The 17,788-nt window shown below is 33.2% G+C and overlaps 2 protein-coding genes across 2 annotated transcripts; one reads left to right on the top strand and one right to left on the bottom strand.

The window, feature by feature from the left end:
- Nucleotides 1-7,038: 7,038 nt before the first annotated feature.
- Nucleotides 7,039-7,751, top strand: LOC7467676 (class I heat shock protein). The gene has a single exon (XM_002298543.4). It carries the CDS (start codon nt 7,120-7,122, stop codon nt 7,546-7,548), a length of 429 nt encoding a protein of 142 aa, XP_002298579.2. The 5' UTR covers nt 7,039-7,119; the 3' UTR covers nt 7,549-7,751.
- Nucleotides 7,752-15,577: 7,826 nt separating this feature from the next.
- On the bottom strand, nt 15,578-16,581 carry LOC7467677 (BAG family molecular chaperone regulator 2). Its single transcript, XM_002300034.4, has 2 exons — nt 16,208-16,581; nt 15,578-16,056 (listed from the first exon to the last, which is right to left on the bottom strand). The coding sequence occupies exons 1-2, from the start codon at nt 16,473-16,475 to the stop codon at nt 15,830-15,832; spliced, it is 495 nt and encodes a 164-aa protein (XP_002300070.1). The 5' UTR covers nt 16,476-16,581; the 3' UTR covers nt 15,578-15,829.
- Nucleotides 16,582-17,788: the final 1,207 nt, after the last annotated feature.

Raw genomic sequence — 17,788 nt, 5'->3', positions numbered from 1 at the left:
AGATTTAATAAAGTTTCTAGAATGTTCCTAGTGAGAGCAAGTTGAAAATTAAATTTTTTGAATCCAAAAACTCGAAAACTGGTTTCTAATCACCGAATATGGCTGACAAAGAAACTAGTGGAAGACATGTCATATACTCAAGCTGAAGACCTGCTGTCCATTCTTTAAAAAAAATTGGGTGGTTGGGATGTTTTCCTTGAAAAAAAAATGGTTGACTAGTGCCCTTTTATTAAGTGAATTTTGGCCCATAAAATTCCATTTTCTTATTTTAAGTATTTTTTACATTTATTCAAATTAAATTATTAAGATGATTTTAAAAAATTACCCAGTTATGCAGTTAATTTTAAATAATATTTTAGATTCTTATGATAATATTAGTAACTGTTTTATGAATAATAATATATGAATCTAATATGCAAAATGTTTTTAAAACTTTATTTGGGAATATTTAGTTATAATATATTATATATTTTTAAAAAGACATGTCTTTAGGTTTTGTTTAAAAAACCTAAAGACATGTCTTTTTTTCTTAACAAAAGAGATACATGAATAGAAAAAAGAAATTTTGACTAAAAAATATGTTTTTACTAGAGAAGATAAATTATTAAAGTTATTATGAATATTTATTTTAATTACCATAAATTAAGATTGTGCTACTTTGAGTTGGGGGAGAAAAAAACCAAAAAATCAATTAAACCGAGAAAACCGGAAAAAAAAATAACCGAAAAAACCGAACCGTGAAAAAAAACCGATTAAAATTTAAAAAAAACTGACCGGTTTGGTTTTATAAACCTGAAACCGGAAAAACTGAATGGAACCCAAACAAAAAAAAAATCGAAAAAAAAAACTGAGTCAAACCGGAAAAACCAAGCCAAACCGATTTGAATGGGTTTTGTTTGAACCGGTTTTAGTTTTTTTTTTTTTAATTTGATTTGGTTATTTTTCTTTGATAAAAACCGAATAAAATAAAAAATAATCACCCCTACTTTGAGTAGCACAACATCTTCAATTATGCAGTTTCCCTAATAATTTTATTGGAGTGTGCTAGCTTTCTAAATGTTTTTAGCAACCATGATAGTTTAAGAAACAAAACTCCTAAAATTGCACCTTTACTTAACTAAGAACCTCAAATAAGTACTCATTGCCGCCTCGATTCACCACAAAAACAAAAATCAGAGGAAGTTCTTTGTCCTCCAAAACATTACCAAAAACTAACCACAAAAAAAAAAAAAAAAACTTAATCAATTTTCCATAAAACTTAAACTAACAAAGGTCATCATCATAATAGACTAGACAACCAATGCTTGTAAAAGAGTTTTGCCATCATGTCTGGCCCTACTATGATGTCTTCTGATCAATGCTAATGCACCAACAACCCTTTTTTTGGCTCCTCTTATAGCTTAGCCTAGACTTACTCCACCATCACTGGGACGCCACTCGAAGACCAATCCCAATCGCCTTAGTGCCACAAAGAAAGAAGCTTGAATTATTTCTACTTCCTCTTGCAAAAGCAACTTTAGCCCAAAGGAAACTTGTGTATTATACTATGAGTTGCATGTATAAAATGTCTTCAACCGTACTATTTATACTCTCAAGGGAGAAAAACTCTTACAATACCAAAAAAGAAGAAGAAGAAGCAATAAACCATTCAAGTGAGTAACGATTGTTTTCCTCTCAATCTAAGATGTCTGCGGACTGTACTTTCAAACCTATAGATTTTGCCACCATACCTCTAGATTTCATGTATATGTATATGGGCCTTCTCCATGAAAACCCATTGTTCCTTCCAATCTCAAATCCATGAGCAAATAAACCAGCCCAAGATCTAAGTTCTCAAAGGTCAGCAAGATAAAAAAAATCATAATGAAAATTAAAATGAACAACTAATCAGTTGCAAAAAATTTCTGCAACCTCAATTGGTTGGTGTAACTAAACAAGTCGGGTTTTAGATTTATCTTTTAAAGATTATTAGTTTTAGTTCTATAAATCTCAGGGTCATTAGAGGTTTCAATAATCGTTAACTTTAAAATCCATGAGATTAATTAAAATACACATAAACTAATCCTCGTGTCCACGTTAGTAATAATAAAAAAAAACAATTCTGTTTAAAGAAGAAAAGAAAACACAAAGCACAAACTGCACTTCTACAGGACTAATTCTCGATTACATGTAGCTGTGCTCTCCATCTTCTGTCAACGAAAGTACCACGCAACAACGACAAGAGAGAGGCCGTCTTTCCTGAAGACTCTTTAGAACCAACCCCGTATATGCCACCCCTCACACTCTCTCTCTCAAACAATTACGTACATGTTAGTGAAAAATCGTGCTTCCAAACAATTACATGCAATCAATTATATGTTTCATCAACACAACTATCAACTCATCCATTTTTAAATGTTACTAGACTATTTTTTTATTTATAAGACCCAAATAATCAATAGTTTATTGCGGTATTAGCTGAATTGTTAGTGATGGTAAACTTTTCCAAGCAAAAAAATTGACGAAAAATTTGAAAGAATAAATAACAAGGTATCTAGTGTAAATAAATAATATAAGAATTAGCCAATGTAAATAAATGAAAAAACTTAGCCAAATATTGATAATTGTTTTTTGATTTATAAATAAAATAAAAACATTAATTATAATATAAATAAAAAACTGCCTGTGTAATTGTTTAAAAAACTATCAGATTGAATTTTGTATTAGCTTTTTAATTTTTAATCATTTTTTAATTGGAGCCAGTATAAAATCACCTCATGTCGCTCCCATCTTTCCAAAGTCAAGTTAATGAAGATTGAGCTGACTTTGGATGGAGAGACTAACATGATTTAATATCTGTATTTTTGTCACGGGTCAAATATTTTTATATTTTATAAAAAATTATCTATGTAGATTTTTTTAATATATTTTGATAGTTTAAAAAATATAACAAATCAAAAAATATATTTTCATGACAACCATAGTTATCAAACCCGGCCTGGAGGTTGACCCGACCAATGAGCGGGGTCCTGGGTTACACGGGTTGACTCGAGTTAAATTGGGAAAATTGAAAAAAAAATATTTGAGGTTTTAATATTTTATATGAAAAAATAAAGAAACAATCCATGTGGATATAAACTATACATGTTGTAAACAATTAAGTTTAAAAGATTCTTTCAAAAGGTTTTTTTATCCCACATTGAAAAAACATAATTTTTTTTTTCTTATAAACAAAGAGTATATTTACTAAAGGGTTTTAAATCCCATATTGAAAAAATAAAACATTCTTCTAGTATTTATATAGTGAACATTGAAATGAATTAGTAACCAATTGAAAAATATGAAAAAGGAAGGGTCTCTGGTTAGGCGAAAAACACATATGAAAAAGAAAGGGCCTCAACTGGGTTTTTGATGGGTCACTCTAGTACCAAGTTTACCCCTCAGGTCGACTGGTTTTTTTCGGGCCAATTACAGGTCCGAATTTAGAATGAAACAGAACCAGCCAACGCTATCGGGTCTTGCTGGTAGCATGACCCAGCGCTGCTGGGTCCTGGTGGCATCAGGGCCAACCGCTGCTGGGACCTGCTGGCAGTTGGGCCCAAACGCTGCTGGGTCCTGCTGCTCAACAAGTCCCGGCATCGTAGGGTCCTGCTAGTCAACAAGACCCACTATCATTGGGTCTGGCGGCAGAGCCAGACCTAATAAACTTGAGTCTGGTTGTGGAGCCAGACCCAACTAGGGCCAATGCTACTGGGCAGCAGAGCCCAACATCATTGGGTTATGCTTGGCAGAAGGATTCACCAGTGTTGGGTCCTGCTGGGCAATAAGACCTAACAGCTTTGGATCCTTCTACCAAACACGACCCTCTATCCTTATAATATTACCTAAAATAATATTATATTATAATATTTATGAATTTTTTTAATAGATTTTATTGTTAACAAATTCTCTTATATAATACAAATATATAAAGTATATGAGGTGAATAAAAAATTTATTTAGAGTTCCATCAACTTTAATATGATAATAATAGAATTATAATTTTTTTGAATGCTTTTTTTTTAAGAGTTCATTTCGATTATATGTGAGGCATGATTTAAGAATATACACATATAAAATTTTTATGCCACTGTTTAACTATTTTTTGAACATTCATAAAGTTTGTTAAAATATAAAAATCATTTAGTCTAATCTAAAAGAATCAAAGATAATACACTACGATTACCAAGATTTTTTTTAAAATAATATTACTAAATGAATTCTTTTTTTATGTCCATTAAAGAAAACATAATCCTTCAATAGGTGGAACAACTTTCTTCTTCTTTTTTTCTTATTTCTTGAGTTTTTTTTTTTATTGAAATAGATTATGCATATACTACATTCTCTACCATTGTTAATGTGCTAGCATTTTTGAAACGCAAAAACAAACATGTTTTAATAAGAAAATTCAACGCAACCTCAAATGAAAAAAATTATCATCACTCAACTTTTGTACAACATAAAAAAGTCTCATCAATTTATTTTCTCTTTATCGTATAAAAAAAATTACATAAGAGAAAATGAAAAAAATCAAGAAGGAAAAAAAATCTTAATTTGAAGTAAAGAAAAAAAAAATAAAAAATTTTCAATTTTTTTTAAAAGTATTTTTGAAAGGAAAAAACAATCATGCTTTAATAAGAAAATTCAACCTAACCTCAAATAAAAAAACATTATCACCACCCAATTTTTGTACAATATAAAAAAATTCTCATCAATTTATTTTCTCTTTACAGTATGAAAACAAATAAGAAAAAAGAAAAGAAAAATTAAAGTCTTGGGTCCTGCTGGGGGCAGGACCCAACACTGATGGGTCCTGCTTGGGGCAGGACCTAAAGCTGTCTGATGGGTTCTGCTTCCACAGGACCCAACGCTATTGGGTTCTGCTGCATCGACCAACAACCCTTTTGACTTACAAACGAAAAAGACAACGCCCCCACAAGCTCTGCAGTGTCATCTATAGTGTAATAAGACCAAGTCCACAGTAAATCTACAGTGTTTTTATAATAAGTAACTAAAGTGGCAGAAAAAAAGAGAGTAGCTCTCGAAGCCTTAATAAAAAAACCAGAGCAATAACTGAAAGCCATGAAAATCAACTATGCAAGTCTACAATTAACTGTCTCTTGATACACAATGCATGTATAGTAGAAATCCCACATGTTTAGATTTTCTGGTAATTAAGCTATATGACACGCGATAGGATAACCTAATAAAAGAAATAAATATACAAGCTTTTTTCAATGTATTTTAAGATATAAAAAAAATTATCAATCACAAACTAAAATGCTTATACACACATCTAATTAGATAAACCGATATTTGATAAAGAGATAACTAAAATTAAGTTAATTAATCTCACAGTACGGGTCATGCACTCAGTTGTGTCTAATAATTTTTTTTTTTTAAAGATAAATATTTTGTTCAATCAAACAATTATACGCACCAATAAAAGAAAACAAAATCATAAAAAAAAACAAAAAAAAAACTATGAAACCAACTATCAAATAACTCAATATTAAATGACGAAACTGAAAAAAAAATAATGAAAAAACAAATATGGGCCAACCTTGGTTAACTCACTAACCCTATAATATATTTTAAAAATTAAAAAATTATTTTAATATATTTTAAATAAAACATATATTAAAAAAATATATTATCATAATACCAAATAATACCAAAAAACATATATATATCTCAACCCTGAAACAAAATACTTGGGTTATGCCTTTTTAATTACCAGGGGAAACAAAAATTACAATACATGGTTTTTTGCCATTTCAGTTTTACAGAAATTAAAAAGGAAAAACTTTCAATAATGAATTTAATTCGCCTCTCTTTTCCTTGTAGGAATATTTCACTTAGTTTTGACCTCATATTACCGGATTCATAGCTAGAAAGTTTCTCTGGTCCTTTTTTAATTGGAGATAAAAGGTTCGAAATTAGAATTGCCAAAATAGAAATAACATTTGGGCTATGTTTGTTTTCTGAAATTTATTTTTTGGAAAATCACTTTTTAAACTTTCCTGTGTTTGTTTGCCATTAGAAAAGTTGGTCAACGGAAAATTTGGCTTGGTTTCCAAGAAAGTGTTTTCCTGGAAAATTTGGAAGGAAAACACTTTCCGGAAGTTGTGAAAAATTTAGAAATATCATATTATTTGCTGATTATATCAAATTTGGTCCTCAAACTTTTGATTGCTATATATATTTTGTTTTGAATATTTATTTTTCAATTTCATCTCTTAAAATTTAATTTTTATATTAACTTTGGTCCTCATTTTTATAATTGTTATTTGCTTTTCTCTTATCATTTTTTTATTGAAATTTTTATGTATCAAATTTGATCCTCATTCTTTTGATTGTTACTTATTTTATTTGAAATAATTTATGAAATGTTAATTATTATTATTTTAATTTCTTCATTTTTCATTTTTTTTATTTTTAGATTTGATCTCTATTATTTTGATTATTATTTATTTTATTTGAGATAATTTATGAAATTTTTTTTTTCAATTTCATTCTCATTCAACTTTTTAATTTGTAAGATTGGTTCCTTATTATTTTAATAAACTTGAGAAAAATAAAACATTAATAAGTTATTTTCCAGCTCATTTTCCATGACATAACCAAATACTGGAAAATATTTTCCAACTTATTTTCCATTACACTGCCAAACATCAGAAAATAATTTACTTTTCTGGAATTTACTTTTCAAAAAATACTACTTTCCAGCAAACAAACGGGGCCTTGATATTATTAGAAATGCCCAGAAAATATTATATATAGTACAAATAAAAAATGAAAAAAAAATTGTAAATTAAAAGAATAATCAAGCTTTCCCTTGAGGGAAAAAGAAAAGTTAACCCCAACAAAATAATTAAATAAAAGTTAAGCTCCAGAATGTCGTAGAACACTTTAAATCTTATCTTAATCAAGAATTACGTAGCGGCCAGAAGAAGATGCAAGAAAGTTCAAGACAACTATCCAACTTCCCTTTAAATACACGCACTCTTCATTCTCCTTCTCCACACATTTTTTACTCAAAAACACTTTCTCATACCCCAAGTCTCTTGAACTTTCCTATTTTACCATTGTCAAACAAGCATGTCACTCATTTCCCAGCTTTGTGTTGATGAGATTTTTGACCCCTTCCTTTCAATGATCAACAAATGTCCTGTCCTTAACACCCCAACAGATTGGAAAGAGACCCCAGATGCTCATATATTCGTATCCGATCTTCCAGGACTAAAGAAAGAAGAAGTGACGGTAGAAGTGGTAGATGAAGGGAAGGTGCTTCAAATAAGCGGAGACAGGAAAAATGAGGAAATTAGCGAGGATAACAAAACTGATAAGTGGCACCATGTTGAGCGTTGCCGTGGTAAGTTCCTTAGGAGGTTTAGGCTACCAGGAAATGCAAAGTCTGATGAAGTAAAGGCGTCTATGGATAATGGAGTGCTTGTAGTGACTGTTCCTAAACAGGAAGTCAAGAAGCCAGAGAAGAAGGTGATTGAGATTGAGGAAATAAAGGGTTGAGAGTGAGAGTGAGGCATGAGTGTGATTCTTCAACAAGAGAAACGGGTGTTTATCTCTTGTTGGCTTCGAAGTATGGTTAATTTCCGAATAGAAAATAAATTGTGGTTAATTTGGTTCTCGGTGTTTGCTTTAGTTTGTTCATCATCTGTATGTGTTGACAAAAATAAATAAAAATATTGGAAAAAATAAAGTCGGTTTGAATCTTTTACTGTGCTGTTTGTAATTTTCCACCAGAATTCGAAGCTTGGTTTGATCAAGAAAATTAATGCTTCTTTTTCTGTGAATATAATATAAAATCATTTTGAGTGATTTTTTGGACAATAGTACAGTTTTTTTACCAAGTGATTATCTTACCACTTCTGTAGACTTGTGTAATTTTTAACTTTTATATATTTTTTTATAAATATATTATTTAATAGAACAAGTTAATACAGAATTGGGAGTAGGAGATATAATAATAATAATATTAATAAAAACTCTTAAAAAATTTCCTAAATAATAACAAATCTATAAAATTACTAAATTACAAATAAATATATAGAATTCCTCCTTTTATATATATATTTGTGGAAGTTATTGACATCTCAGGAGGGATAGGTTGCTGAACGTGGGGCATAGGTGAGTGCTTTATAAGCTACTATGGTCATAAGAATACATGGGGATACTGTCCAACACTTACTATGAATACAGCCATAGTTTTGAAATCCAGCTTGGCCTGACAGGTCGATTCAGGACCCGGCTGACCCGTGGCTGAAACCGAGTCGAGTTTTTAAAAAATAAGAGCATTCAAAAACTCGGGTGACCCAACCAAAAACTCAGTTGCAACCCCTTGACTAATTTTATTTTTATCAAAAATACGTCATTTTGATTTATAAAAAAAATTAGGGTTGATCCGGGCTTTGGGACGGGTCGATCAACAGGTCGGGTTTAAAAACACTGAAAATAGACCACTAAGTTCATGGAGAACATGAGGGAGAAAGTGCTCCACTATGTCATAAAAAATAGAGATGATAGTTTTGCCTTGTAATTCATATATATTTTTTCTATAAATAATAGGTTATAAAGTCTTAGCTGCGTAGCATAAAGGTTTTATGCATATCACACATTGTGTAGTGTGTATTTCCTTTGTTGAGATAATAATACAGGTTGAGAATTTTCCTGTATATGTTGTGCACTATTCTATCTTATTGCTTGTGTTAATTCTACTGACTTACAACAAGTTAAAGTGTGGGAACCTCCTCAGGTAAGTAAAACACGTAGTTGTAGGTAAACACGAGCAAAAGAGTGAGGAAAGGCTTAGTCTAATGGGACTAAACTGTCATTTAGGGCTTGGAAGTTTGAGCGAAAAATTCATCCATATGACAATTGTTATTCGTAATAAGTGTTGATACCAAAGTATGATGGGCCTTTCAAAGTCAAGTAAAGGGTGAGAGCTATTGCATATAGGTTGATCTTACATAAAAGGTTGAAACTTCATCCCATATTTAATGTAAGTTACTTGAAACTTTACGATGAAGACAAGGAAGACCCAGACAAAAACAAGTAACAACGTGTTCGACCAACAATTCACAAACATTTTGATGATGACATTGTCAAGATTATGGATCATCGTTGACTTGGTCAAGATATAAGTTGGTACATGTGATTAGACAATACCAAAATTAGAATGTTAAAGGATTTGGTGGAAGCCTTCACGGGGCAATATAAATTCAAAATGGATATTGCCTCTGTCAGATCGAGCTTGCGAGCTATAAAAAAAAAGGTAACAATGACTTTATCCAAGAATATGCCTAGAGGTGACGTGAAGTGATTACTTATATGAATTTATCACTATTAAAGAAGGAGATAATCAATATGCTCTTTAACACTTTTAAAACACTATACTTTGAGTGCTTAGTTGAAAGTTTAGTTCAACGCTTTACTAATCTAGTGATTGTGGTTGAAAGGATTGAACAAGCTATCAAAGTAGAAAAAAAATCAAAGGTCCATCCATAAGCTCTAGAGTCATGACAGGAGATGAATTTGAATATGGCCCTCGATTGAAGTAAAATAAGACAAGTTTAATTGGTGAATGATAATGGTATAAATCATATTGTCACCAGACTATCTTTAGCATACCAAGTGGCTAGTAAATGCTGATGAGACATATATATTGCTGGAAATTCAACCTAACAAGGAGTGTTGCATTGTCAATTCTTTTGTTATAAAAATTTGTTATTCTATAAGTATATTTTCTATATGTATTGGGATCACATCACATAATTTTAAGGAAATATGCCTTTTATTTATCTCTTTGTTGTTTTGGAATCAAAAAATGTTTTTATGAAAGTAATACTTGGCATTTTATTATTGTTCATGATTAGATAAATGATAAAAATAGTCAAACCTCAACGTGTGACATGTTACAAATATCAAATTTCAATGTAAAATTGTTCTATCTTTCATTCCCTTTCGGAAGGAGGAATTCCGTCCTCTAAATACATGTAATAATCCCTAATTTACTGTCTCTAATCCCTTATTTGTAGTCCATAATAAATACAAGATTTTCTGTTACAATTTGGTTGCCATATATTATTGATATTATTGATATTCTTGCCATAATATACACCGACACCCCCCCTCAAATTGATGCTGGCCGATCAAGAAGCATCAATTTGTCAATCATGAGTTGATGTCGAGGCCGAGACAAGGCCTTCGTAAAGACATCAGCTGTCTAATGCTCGGTGGAAATATGAGGTAGTGTAAGAATATTATGATCAAGAGCTTCACGAATATAGTGACAATCAACTTCAATATGTTTGGTGCGTTCATGAAACACAGGATTAGTAGCAATCTGAATAGCACTTGTGTTATCAGCATGAAGAGGTGTAGGAGTGTGCTGAGGAAAACCAAGTTCACGTAGCAAACCCTGGAGCCACACAATTTCAGAACATGCAGAGGACATAGCTCGATACTCAGATTCTGTGGAAGATTTTGAGATTCAGTCTTGCTTTTTGCTTTTCCATGAAATTAAAGCATTTCCAAGAAACATACACCACCCATTAACAGACCGTGTATCCATGCACCCTGCCCAATCTGCATCACTATAACCTGTTAATTGTAATGAATTATCAGCAGGAAAAAATAATCCTCACCCAGATGTGCCTTTAAGATAGCAAAGAATTCTTCGGACAGCAGCTAAATGAGGTTAACGAGGAGCCTGTAAAAACTGACTGACTTGTTGTACTGCAAAAGAAATATATGGCCGAGTAATGGTTAGATAATTCAAGCTGCCCACCAATTGCCTGTATATGAAAGGATCAGGTAACAGGTCACCATCATTTTGACAAAGTTTTAAATTAATCTCGAGAGGTGTAAGAACCCTATTCCCTGATTCAAGACCGCCCAAGAGAATAATCTCTTTGGGTGTATTTGTGTTGATGTAGAAAAATCCCATTGGACATAGAGTGCACCTCTAGACTAAGGAAATATTGAAGGTATCCCAAATCCTTCATATGAAATTCACTGTTAAGAGAACATTGTAAATCCTCAATGAGTGGAATATCAGATCCTGTAATGATAATATCATCCACATATACCAGAAGAGCAATAATATCAGTAGTAGTTTGTTGAAGAAACAGAGAGGAATCATATTGGCTTTGAATAAATTTAAGTTTCAGAAGAGTAGTGTGAAATTTTTCAAACCATGCCCGGGGTGCCTATTATAGACCATACAACGACTGTTTCAACCAGCAGACTTTATCAGATGGGTGAGTAAACATACCAGGAAGAGGAGTCATATAAATATTCTCTTTCAGGTCTTCATGTAAAAATGCATTTTTTACATCCATTTGATGAAGTGACCATCTCTTGGAAGCAGCAATTGCCATAATGGTTCGTATGGTAGTCATTTTAGCAACAGGTGCAAATGTCTCCTCATAATTAATACCATATGCCTGACAATTTCCAAGAGCCACCAACTGTGCTTTATATCGTTCCACGGATCCATCAGGTTAGAATTTAATAGTGTATACCCATTTGCAACCAATAAGTTTAATTCCGGTAGGACAAGAAACAATATCCCATCTGTGATTATCCTGAAGAGCCTGAAGTTCCTCTTTCATGACCTGTTGCCAACAGTCTTGGGTAGAAGCCTGGGCATAAGTCTTAGGCACAAAAGTACTATCAATAGTAGTTGTTGAGTATCCATACCTGTTTGGGGCACGTGAAACTCGAGTTGAACGTCTTAGTTGATGGGAATGATCAGATGTTGGTTCCGTGTCCGGAAGGGGCGAATATGGATGATGGATGACGTTTTTGATATACAAATCCTGGCTTAAAACGTTCAAAGATTTAAAATGGACTATCATAATCAAATGTGGGAAGCTGGATAGCAGTGGATTATGTAGAGGGACAAGAAGAGAAAAAATTCTGATTTTCAAAGAAAATCACATTTCGAGAGATACGAATTTTATGAGCATTTGCATCATAACACACAAACCCTTTATGAGAATTAATGTATCCTAGAAAAGCACAACGAGCAGCTTGAGCTGAAAGTTTATTACGTTCAGTAAATGGTAAGTGAACAAAACAAACACACCCAAAAACATGGAGAGAATCATATTCAGGAATAACACCAAATAAAATAGAGTATGGAGATGCAAAGTTTAGAACTTGAGAAGGCAAACGATTAATTAGATGAACGGCTGTTGACAGGGCTTCTACCCAAAATCGAGTAGGTACTGAAGAATCAATTAATAAGGTGCGAACAACATCTAAAAGATGACGATTCTTACGCTCAGCAACTCCATTTTGTTGAGGAGTGTAAGGACAAGATCTTTGAGAGAGAATCCCTTTGTTTTTGGGATATTCCTGAAATTCTTTGGACACATATTCCCCCCGGAGTCAGAACGAAGTATTTTAATATGAGCAGATAATTGATTTTCAACAAATACAACGAAAGCCTGAAAAGTTGAGAATACATCAGCCTTAGATCGGAGAAAATATATCTAAGTGAAACGACTGAAATCATCAATAAACGTGACAAAATATTTATACTGAGCATGAGAGATAACAGGGCTTACGCCCCATACATCAGTATAAATAATTTCAAAACATTTAGAAGCACGACTACCATGTGAAGGAAATGATACATTAGAATTGGGATGCCCCAATTTCTTATGCCAAAAATGAGGATTATTAATGACAGTAGAATAAGCACAAGAATTAATACTAGGAATAGAAAATTGTATTGGAAATAAATGTCCCACTTTAGGCCCCTTTGCGATCACCTTCCCCGACACTTAATCCTGCACACAACAACCATGACGATCAAAGTGAATTTCACAGTTATTTTCTACCATTTGACCAACAGAGAGTAAACTTGTGGATAATTTTAGTGACACAAAAATATTTTTGAAATAAGACCCCAAATTACCAATCGACAAAATCGGCAGATTATCACCATTTACTACCTGTATATGCTGATTACCCATGTATTTTTGCACATTATACAACCCATTTTCACTGCTGGTCATGTGATTCGATACTACCGAATCCATTAACCATTGTTTATTATGTGCCGAATCCAAAGGAAAGTTAAGTTTATTTTTCTTACCCGAAATCCCGAGTGCAGAGAAGGCAGATATTATCATCTGCTGCACCATCTCGGGAGTGAGAGTGCTCGACGAAGAGCTCACCGACGATGAAGATTCTGGTGCTGACGGTGAGGACACGGCAGCGGCAGCCATATAAACAACCCCTAATTTCGACTGCACAGTAAACCCTTGTCGATTCTGTGGTCGCAGATGACATTCCTTGATTACATGCCCCTCTTTCTTACAATAATTACAGAATTTCTTGCTACAATTTCTGGCAATGTGCCCCAATTCTTTGCAATTAAAACACTGCACACTCACACCCCTCTGTCGTCCCCTTCTTTGAGCCATGTAAGCCACATTCATCTCTGTGATAGTGTCCTGAGTCAACTCGTGTTGAGTAGCGAGTCGTTGTTCTTCCCGTAACAGTTCCCCCAAACATTCATCCAAAGTGGGTACTGGACTTCGGTTAATCAAGCTAGCTCTCACGGCCTCAAATTCTGGTTGGAGCTTCATCAAGAACTGGTCCCTCTGGCTCTCGGCATGAACAAGGTATAATGCTTCTAAACTCTCCTTCGGTATTTTAGAGTAAATTATGCCAGTATATTCACTCTATAGGTTTAGAAATCCAGCATATAATTGTTCAATTGAGAGATTACCTTGTTTGTAATTGGCAATACCCATTTCGACTTGAAATTTTTGAGCCGAATTGTTTTGGGAATAGATGCGTCGGAAGTAGTCAAAGATTGTTGATCATATGGGGTTCAACAGACCCCAGTATCCAAGAGACAATTTTTGCATCCTTGGTAGTCCATATACTCAGCTCCTGTGGATCGGTTGGTACTGGTGAAGATCCATCGAGATGCCCCTATAATTCCTTCCCTTTAATAAACATGTGAAACTGAAACTCCCAACTGGCATAGTTTTTGCCATTGAATCGAGTAAGAAAAGCCTCTCCAGACATCCTAAGAACAAAAAAAAATCACCAAATACTGACGAATTCAGTCTGTAAATTGAAGAGAAGAAAAAAGGTCTAGATCAGAATAATTGGCTCTGATACCATGTTACAAATATCAAATTTCAATGTAAAATTGTTCCGTCTTTCATTCCCTTTTGGAAGGAGGAATTTTGTCCTCTAAATACATGTAATAATCCCTAATTTACTATCTCTAATCCCTGATTTGTAGTCCATAATAAATACAAGATTTTCTGTTACAATTTGGTTGCCATATATTGTTGATATTCTTGCCATAATATACACTGATATGACATGCAATATGCTAGGAGGCAATCCCTATCGTTTTTAGACTCATAGAATTAACATTCATAACTGATATTATGACTCTGTCCAAAATTTTGCGAGCAAACAAGTTTTCTAAAAGAAATTCTTTTTACCAAAATAATCTTCAAAAATTGAATTTGCTTTTGAAAATAATTTGATATTTACTTAAAACAACGTTGAGACACCTTTTTCAAAAAGAGACAAACAAAACAATCAAGCAATTCTCACCTTGAGCTACCCAATAACCTGAATCATAAAAAAAAAAAAAAAAACCTTTAATAACACACCCACCATGGATGGAAATTAACATTTAACAAGAGAACAATGACTAATTTAACAAAAGAAGACATCAAAAGTTGTTGTATGAAGATCAAAATGAGGTTGAGATTCTTGCAATATATGTGGTGTTTAAATTCAGTCTAGTTTGATGGGTCGACTCAGAATCTAGTTGATTTAGTCCTTTATCTAGGTTGATATAGAACATGTTTGATCGAGTTAGAATTTCAAAAAATTAAACTTAAAATAGACTTGATCGACTCAACAAGTCCACCTAGAAACCTATCAAAATTAGCTGGTTTGATTTCTTTTTTATAATTTTCTTCTTCAAAATCATATTATTTTAACTTATTATTTTAAAATAACATTATTTTAATTAAAACTCATCCAATTCCTAGCACACCTAAGGTTTTGTCACTGTCCATGTCTGTCAGAAATAGGGGCACACCTTACGTGTTTAGGGTTTGCCCTTTGGATTAATTTTTTTTTTAATTAGTTGAATGGGCCTAGCCTACAAGCGCATGCCTGGGCTGTCCAGGCCTGCCTCCTTTTTCTTAATGTTTTCTCATTTTCCTTTTCCAGCACGAAAGGGATGAAAATCCGGTCATTATGAGCATTAGACCAATATTTTTATCACAACACTTCTAAGCATTATGAGCCTCAGACCAATATTTTCTTCATTGAAGGATTGATGACTAATCCTTCCTTTCGGCTTAAGCATTCTAGCTTGGGAAACAACAAAACTGCCAGCGCTTTGTCACTGAACTGTCCTTACTTTTATGACCCACATTTTGCTTTTTACTCCATCAACATACATATATATATATATCTTTGTTCGTGTGCACGCCTGGATAATTACATGAATTATTGAAAGAGACGAACATCATTATAATAATGAACTGAAAAAACCAACAGTTTTATAAACACAGTAAGCTTTGCAAAATGACTCGGATATGCATCAGCTCCCACATGTTAAATTCACAATAATACAATAATTAATCCTTGATTAATTAAGTCACTCACTACTCTAACCAAGAACTGAAGAGAAAGCCATCACCAAATTACTTGTGGCTATTCTTTTGGTGGTTAGCAGCACGAAGATCAATAACATGCTTTGTAGTGGTTAGCAGCACAATGATTAATAACATTATACACTTATGGTACGACAAGGAGTCCCAATGGCTTGGCCTCCTGCCAAGCCATGAAGCTTCCTTTCCTTGATAGCTGGATCTTCCAACAAGAGCACCTTGTCCTTGTCTCTAACCCCAACCATGTGTAAGTATTCACTGTTGTCTCTCTCCTTTCCTTTGAACAGTAGCCTTTGTTCTTTTGGCTCCAAGCTAGTTACCAATGACAATACCATCTTCAATTCCTCTGATGAATTAAAAATATCTAGATTAATCCCCCTTGTAGATTGATAATTGATGAACATATATATACATTGGTGAATATAGGAGAGGGAGGCCTCGTCTTTTGATGTTAGTTAAGACTTAAGATATACATAATTGAGATATATATAGCTTACCGAAGGTTGAAGTTGCTTCAATGGAGATGTCATGCCATTGTGAAACAGTTGAGACCCTCACTGTGATTAACTCTCCAACACTCTCTCCACTTTCTCTCTTTTGAACAAGCATGCCACCAGGCCTAAGCTCCCATTTGATTTCACCATTATTAGTGCCTCCACAGGACCCTCTTTCATTTCCTTTGACAGCAGTGTTGCCTCCACCGCCACCATTACCACCAAGTTTAAAGCTGCCTCTGCAAAACCTCTTTGACCTCAGCTTGATCATGTTTGCTGACTTCTTACTTTCTCGCAACAGATTAACTCAAAAGGGAAGACAAAGGGTTTGAGACTACCAAGTTAAATATATAGTAACAGAAAGCATGCATCACGACAAAAGAAGCCTCGGAATATATAAAATGCAAGCCGCCCTTGATATACAAAAAATGTAGACATTATGCAGCACAAAACAAATGAGATCATGACAGATGGTAGTGTAATATGGGCAGCATGGTTGCTTGTGCTAATTTTAGGGGGGGGGGACCTAAAGGCACATGGGGGTGGGTGCATGTTAACACGCTTGCTTGATTAGCGGGCCAAACACACTCACATGGAGAGTTCTACTATGATGGGATAATACTAATTGCTACTTTAAGACTTGGGTTTGGAAACCGTCAATTTAGGGCTTGTTTGGGAGACTAATCCCACATTAAAACAGAGGCAAACCAAGAAGGCTGGCAATATTATAACACTTTTCCTTTCTCCTGTCACCATTACTTTTTTTTTTAATAAGTTAAAGAATCAATTTAATTTAAAAAATTTAAGTTGTTTATATAAAATTTTAAAATATAATTTATATTATTCTCTAATATATCCTTTCAGATGAAAACCTTTAAAACTTGAAATTTGCACAGACCTAAACTATCTTATGTTTAATTTTTATCAAATAAATAGAGATAATGATATTTAAATTCATGATCGCTTGGTCATAAGACTCTATTATTATATCAAAGAATCAATTCAACTAGAAAAGCTTAAATTGATAGGTAAAATTCAAAATTATAATTTATATTATTCTCTAATATAACCTTTCTTCTTAGCTCCATAGCTTTCTAGCTAGTGCTTTTCATATATTTGCTAATACACAAACATATATGTTTTATGTTGGATTACATGATAGTATATTTGAACACAAAAGCAGTGCATTTGGATTCGAACAACATTTAACCCAACAATTGAAGGTGACAATGTTGTTGAATGCCCTAGCTTATAAGTACGTTAAGATTTGTGCGCGTACTGTGTATCCCTTCAATTATGTTAAAGACCAAGATAAAATGATCTCAACTCTTGACTCATGCTAATGTGACGATAACATGTAGCTTTCTTTTGTTGTCCATGCCATTAAGTAAATGACCTAACCATGCCAAACAGGCTTTACAATGTCTTACTCGCCCAGAATATATGGAAGACTCGAGATCTCAAAATAATAATGCAATAGAATATATGTTCTACGAAACAGGTTCAGAGGCTTTTGTCTTCACTTGCGGGCTTGTGATTTCGATAAATGGTTACAGGTTTTGTTAGGTAAATCGTTTTAGAAAT

The sequence above is a fragment of the Populus trichocarpa genome, chromosome 1 (genome assembly GCF_000002775.5).
Source record: "Populus trichocarpa isolate Nisqually-1 chromosome 1, P.trichocarpa_v4.1, whole genome shotgun sequence".
NCBI classification, from domain to species: domain Eukaryota; kingdom Viridiplantae; phylum Streptophyta; class Magnoliopsida; order Malpighiales; family Salicaceae; genus Populus; species Populus trichocarpa.
Note: the sequence above shows the minus strand (reverse complement) of the source record. Positions and strands in the feature narration are given on the sequence as shown.

What these genes read in the sequence shown, in the direction of transcription:
- LOC7467676 (XM_002298543.4), top strand. Translation starts at nt 7,120, where the DNA reads ATGTCACTCATTTCCCAGCTTTGTGTTGATGAGATTTTTGACCCCTTC.
- LOC7467677 (XM_002300034.4), bottom strand. Translation starts at nt 16,475, where the DNA reads ATGATCAAGCTGAGGTCAAAGAGGTTTTGCAGAGGCAGCTTTAAACTT. An exon ending in TGAAGCAACTTCAACCTTCG is followed by an intron (nt 16,057 to 16,207) that starts GTAAGCTATATA and finishes TTAATTCATCAG; the next exon opens with AGGAATTGAAGATGGTATTG.